General features: G+C 28.6%; 2 protein-coding genes across 2 annotated transcripts; both read left to right on the top strand.

Annotated features, from left to right (window-relative positions):
- Positions 1-3,586: 3,586 nt before the first annotated feature.
- Positions 3,587-4,568, top strand: OCT59_029651 (uncharacterized protein; the record flags this gene model as incomplete). The annotated part of the gene is made up of 2 exons (XM_025315697.2): positions 3,587-3,655; positions 3,720-4,568. The coding sequence occupies 2 exons, from the start codon at positions 3,587-3,589 to the stop codon at positions 4,470-4,472; spliced, it is 822 nt and encodes a 273-aa protein (XP_025182397.1). The 3' UTR covers positions 4,473-4,568.
- A 188-nt stretch (positions 4,569-4,756) lies between these two features.
- On the top strand, positions 4,757-6,267 carry OCT59_029650 (uncharacterized protein; the record flags this gene model as incomplete). The annotated part of the gene is made up of 5 exons (XM_066145337.1): positions 4,757-4,865; positions 4,934-5,088; positions 5,169-5,651; positions 5,729-5,860; positions 5,924-6,267. 5 exons carry the CDS (start codon positions 4,757-4,759, stop codon positions 6,128-6,130), a joined length of 1,086 nt encoding a protein of 361 aa, XP_065994801.1. The 3' UTR covers positions 6,131-6,267.
- Positions 6,268-6,413: the final 146 nt, after the last annotated feature.

The raw sequence follows: 6,413 nt of genomic DNA, 5'->3' as shown, positions 1-6,413 counted from the left end.
AACAAATGATGTACCTAGATTTGAACAACTATTCATTAGAATGACAGTATCTAATGGTCTTCCTTTCTCTTTTGTAGAGAATGAAGAAACTAAAGCATTATTTGAATTTATTGCTCCTGACTTGTTCTTCCTAATCGTAAAGCAATTGGTGGCAGAATCTTAAAAGATGCAGCTAAATCTCTTCAACATAATATTGTAAAAATCGCAGCAAATGATAAAGATGGTGTTACGGCAGCCTTTGATGGTTGGACGAATGTAAAAATGGAGCAATTATGGGGTGTAGTATTTATTACATCAAAGAACTGACCTTTGGTTTGGGAAGCGTGAAAATAAGTGCTGAGCGATCTCGTACGGCTGATGTTATCCAACATATAAAAGAAATGATGGAAGATGCGAAAAACAAAAATGTTTGTATAAAAGCATTTATGCCGAGATTCACGAGGCGAATATGCAGCAGCAAGGTAAATTTAATAAACCTAATTTTAATTCATTATTATAATACTTATTAATTTATTAATGGAAAAATAATTTAACTTTATTTTTTCTGACGGACGAAATGAGAAGAAAATATCCAAAGTAAAATTTTTTTACCGTAAATTGTAGCCGTCAAATGAATCTTGTTTTTGGCGGCGTTTTCGAGAAAGAATTATATCGAAAGAATATTAAAGGAAGCAGTCCGATTAGTTACTTATTTTAATAAATCAGTGTATTTTACTGGAAATCTTCGTGATGAACAAATGAGAATTTATAATAAACACATATGTTTAGCATCTCCAGGAGATACTCGATGGAACAGTTATTACTTTTGTTTTTATTCTATTTTAAAAACTCAAGCAGCATTAAAGGTAAATATTATTAGTTTAATAAATATTTTATATCAATAAAAATATAATATTTAAATTTTTTTTATTAAAGTTTATTTCAGCAAAATTCAATCCACATTGGGCTAATGTAACACGTCAAAATGGAATACCTTCAGCATCTGCAGATAAATCTTCAAGCCAAAATGGCGACCGAAAACTTTCTGATGACATTGCTGATACTATAAATGATTCAGAATTTTGGTCGACGACTTTTTTCTTACACGTATGCTTTATCCACTATGTGGCTTTTTAAATAAATTGCAGAAGGATACTGCACGATTGTTTGAAGTAACACATTGTTTTGCAAATACTATTAAGATTTTTGAAAATCACCAAGATACTGATTTTGGTTCACGAATGGTTGAAAGAATCGAAAAACGTTGGAAGGAGTGGGAGCAGCCGCTCCTTATTCTTTCTATTGTTCTTCACCCCCAATACAAATTAGAAAATTTTCAAGTTACAAATAATAATTTAACATGGACTCATATTGGAAAATCATTAAAATACTATTATCAAGCTTTTTTTAATTCCTGTCCTTCATCAATTGTAGCTGAAATGATTTTATATAAACATGGTGAAGATCCTTATGACCTTGAAACATTTTCACAATTTAAAGGTAATTTGGTAAATTATTGGGATTCTACAGCTGGTATTGGACCAGAATTAGCAAAAGTTGCGATACACATACATGGTGTCTGTATTAACTCAGCATCCGTTGAAAGATTGTGGAGCAGTATGGGTTTTCTTCACACGAATAGGCGAAATAAATTAAAGGTATGTTTTATATCAATATTTATTTTATTTATTACACAAAAATTTAATTCATATTATTTAATATTTTAGAGCAAAAAAGTATTAGCTATGAGTCAGATTCGAAGTGATATACTTTATCATCGTCAAAAAAAAATGCAAAAGAATTAGATACTAAAGTTCAGCGTTTACATATAGCAACACCAATTATTGAAGATGATAATATAAATAATCCTGAATTTAATAACTTAACTGATGATGATTTGTTGGTTAGTGACGATGATAATGGTGAAAATGAAAGTAATAATTTGACTTTAAATGACTCTTCCGAACCTCATACTGAAGAACAAAGAACAAGGATGGAATATATTTGTTAAAGAGTGGATTGAAGCTATTAAACGTGAAAATACATTTGATCATTCTGAAGATGAAATACTTTTAGATGGTGAAATGGATAATGACTTTAATTTTGGAGGAAGAACAATTCATCCTGCAGACGATCTGACAGCAAAATGGCCGTTATGATCTTTGTTCATTTCTAATTTAGGATTTCCTGCTTATTTACAGGGAAATCAGATTTATTCAGCACTTTAAAAATGAATTCATATGTTTTAATCTTTATAGTATTTGTTGTAAAAATTTATGATATATTAAATAATAAATAAATTTTGAAATTTTATAACGGTAAAAATTAAATCATGTTAAATCACGTGATCATATATCGTTATGACCAAGTCACATAAATTCTTCAAAGCTAAAATGACCATATGACTAATGACTTAGTCACTAAGTCATTTAGGTCACATCCGGTCATGTGCCAACACTGTCACATGATACACCACTTCTGTCATTCATCATCATTATACTCCTTTTTTTTGTCTCCCCACGCGTTTTCATTTTTTGGGTGTAGTTAAATAATTAGCTTGTTCTTGAAGAGCAGTCCCTCCTTGAACGAACAGAAAAATAGGTTTGTTCTTTTATTTTTTGTTTTTACTTTTTTTTTTACCTCCAGGAACGTGATTAAAATTTCTTTTTTTTCTTTTTTATTATTATTATTTTAGGAACGTAATTTGGACAAATGGAAGACTTTATATTAATAAATAAAGTTATCTTTAAGCTATTGTGTACAAAAAAACGCAATTGTTTTTTTTTATCTTTTTTACCCAGCCAAATACAGTAAAAGTGCTTTGTAAATACAATTGCTAATAATGTATTATAATCAAATGTAAAAAACGAAAAAATGAATAAATTCTATTTAATTTGTCTGAAATTCATACTATATATCAATTCGGCTGATTTTTTTTTATATTTTGCTCAGTTTATGTTCCTTTTTACTGGTTCTTCTTTTTTTTGATAAGGAATAACTTGAGGGTCTGAATTTTCCTTCTCTTTAATGCTAGCAGGTAGTTTTCTAATATTAACTGTTGGATCTAATATCATTGAGAAAGAGGCCAACCGAGGGATGGACTTCAATTTTGCCGCCCTATAATGTTCTGCGAATTTATTTAACGCAGTACATAATTGCATGCCGCCATTTCATAGTCGTCCTTAATTTCCTCAAGAAAGAGGGTAAATGCGGAAATATTGACATCAATACTTAGTTATTCATAATCCAGAATAAACAATCTAAATTTTTTTAAAAAAATTATAATTTTAATAGTAAAGAAATAACATGTTATCAGTTATTTTATTTGAAACATTTATTTTAAGTTATTTGTCAAAAAATTTTACTGATACTAAAATCCTTTTGAATTATAAATCGAAATTTCAAAAGAACGCATTATGTCACATGACTGTTAATTTCGTTTAAAATTCCCGTGTAACAGTTAGGTTGGCGCTCGACTATCATATCGTACGACTTCCATCATACGATTTTAAAAATGACTCATTACACGAGACTTTATGGGTTACGAAAAGTTATAAAACCACCAATTTTTTCAATATCTTTTCTAAAAAAAAAAAAAATTCAAATTATGGCAACATCAGAAGAATCACCACTTCCACCTCATGCTTTTGATTTATATCTTGTGGATACAAGTACGGTAAGTTTCTCGATAATTTATGTTATATTTATAAAACGTTTACCTAATTCTCTTCGCTTTTTAGGCAATAATTAATGCATGGAAAAAAGAATTATCAAAACTGCCAGAAAAATTATCGCCAACAGATTCAACAGAATGTTTAAAAGTACAAATTCACAATGAACCATTTCAGTCATTATTAAAAACCAAAGAAATTGATTGTATAGTTTCCCCGGCAAATTCGTTTGGGTTAATGGATGGAGGATTAGATTATGATTTATCAGAGTATTATGGTGGAGTTAATACATTGATCCCTGTCGTACAAAAAGAAATAGAAAAGGAATGGTGTGGAGAACAAAATGTTGGAACTTGTATGTTAGTTGATCTACGTAATCTAATTAAACAATTACCTTCTAAAGAAAATTACCCAGTTTACTTGGCTCACTGTCCAACCATGAGAACTCCAAAAGCATTAGATCCTTGTGATGATATTGTTTACAGATGTACTTGGGCTTTGTTAACTCATATTCGTAATCATAATGCAAGATTATTTGAAAATGCAGATAAGAAAAACCATTATGTCTTTGAAAAGCATCAACGCATAAACAGTGTTATTTGCGCCGGATTTGGTACGGGAGTTGGTGGTTATCCAGAAATTACTTGTGCTAAACAAATGATGTTGGCTGTAAAGAACTTTGTTGAAGCTCCTGCAAATAATGAAACAAAGGAACAAAATGATAATAGTGAAGGTTGGGGAAGTAATTGGTTAATACAATGGTCTTATGCAAGAAGGATCGAAAGTTCTGTTCAATCTTTGTTTCGTAAAAATTACCAATAAGGAAATGTAAATTAAATATTTGTGTTAAATTAGAAATATGTTAAATATGTTGATTTATTGATTATAAATAAAAACAGTATCATTTTATAATAAATTAATATTGTTTCGGGATTATATTCTAACCGAATGTAAAAGCTGCGCCAAATGAGATTTTCGTATTACGATTCACGAGATTGCTTTAAGAAATTGTTTATATAAAGTACGATTTCTGTAATTTATTTCGTTTTTTTTTTATTTGATATCTTAAACTCGATTTCTTTCTTATAAGTGGATTGTAATTTAATATGAACTCTTCAGGAGATCAAAATACAAAACAAGAACAAATATCAAGTAAACATAGTAAAGAAGCGGTAGCATATAAATTCTGGCAAGAATTTCAAGAAGAACGAAAAGGTACTCTTTACAATGGTTATGTCTTTTTGATAATAATTGAATATACTAATTTATTTATTTTTTTAAAGATATACAAAAATCGATTAATAGTCTTTCTACAAAACCAAAATCATTAATTACAAAATTATGTGAAGAAATATTAGTTAGAATTAATTTATTAGAAAAAAAAGCTACTGATGCTATGATTTATTTGCCTAGTTATGATCAAAGGCAATCAATTTTGGTATGTAATAAGTTTTACATTATTCTTTTTTTATAAATTGTATGGTTTGACTTAAAAGTAATTTTTATAAATTGACATAGCAAATTAGGGCATTGGTTGAAGAATTAAATACAAAAAAAGCAGAAATAGCTCCAAAAAGCAAATTTTCATTTAAATCAAGAAAACCTAATGCTACAAATGGAAGTGGGGAAAGAGTAAATGAAACGGAAAATAAACAAAATATTATCAAAGCAACGCTATCCACTACAACTACATCTACAATTTCTAAAACAATTTCTAACGAAAATTTTCAAATGATCACATTAAACAATAAACAAAATTTTTATCTAACAGTAGATTCTTATTTATCTCCCCCTTCTTCAACAGATGATTCAACAAAAACAATGGATTTTCATCTTTCGAGTTTGCAAAATTGTTTTATTAACCTTGTGAGTAAAAATGTTATTATCGGTGCTATACATATTAAAGGATTAAAGAATTGCGTACTTCTCGCCGGTCCTGTTTATAGTTCTATTTTAATTCATGATTGTGAAAATTGTGTTTTTGTTGTTGCTTGCCATCAGGTAAAATATAAACTAAAATGAAATTTATACACTTTTTATAAAAAAAGAAATGGAAGACTAACATTTTTTTGTAACAGTTTCGAATGCATACTTCAAAACAAATGAATATATATCTTCACGTAACAAGTCATCCAATTATTGAAGATTGTGATAAGATAAAGTTTGCTCCATATACTTTATCAATTCCTGGATTAGACAAAATGTTTGAGGTAAATATTTGAATTTTAAAAAATTGAAAGAAAAAAATACTAATTCCTAAAAATTTATCATAGGCTGCCAAACTTGATCAAAAAACTAATAAATATGATACAGTAGAAGATTTTAATTGGTTAAGACAACAAGCTTCACCACATTGGGATTTATTGGAGGAAAAATATTTAAGAAAAGATTGGCCTTTGATCAATAATGAGGGAATGAATAACATTAACGAAAACGAATTAAATAATGTTTTAAGTGAAATTTTGGAACAATCTACCTAACAATACTAGTTAGAACGCGTTGGTTATAATAAAGAACGCGAAAATAATATAGATTTTTTTTTTTTTATAATGCGAGAATCAAATATATAAAATAAATAAAATTTTTTGTTTGTCAAACATCGCGTTTCATTAATTTCTAAAACCATTATGGAAGTGGCGGTGATATCCGCCACGAAGTTTTGAGCACATGAAGATCATCAAATTTAAATAGGTAACAAATTACGCGAGTCTTTATTCAAATAACCAAGAACTTGGCATATAGAATTTTTCTCTTTTGTATAGC

The sequence above is a fragment of the Rhizophagus irregularis genome, chromosome 9, assembly GCF_026210795.1.
Source record: "Rhizophagus irregularis chromosome 9, complete sequence".
Classification (NCBI taxonomy): Eukaryota; Fungi; Glomeromycota; class Glomeromycetes; order Glomerales; family Glomeraceae; genus Rhizophagus; species Rhizophagus irregularis.
The sequence above is the reverse complement of the archived record's forward strand: the minus strand, read 5'-3'. Positions and strand labels throughout refer to the sequence as shown.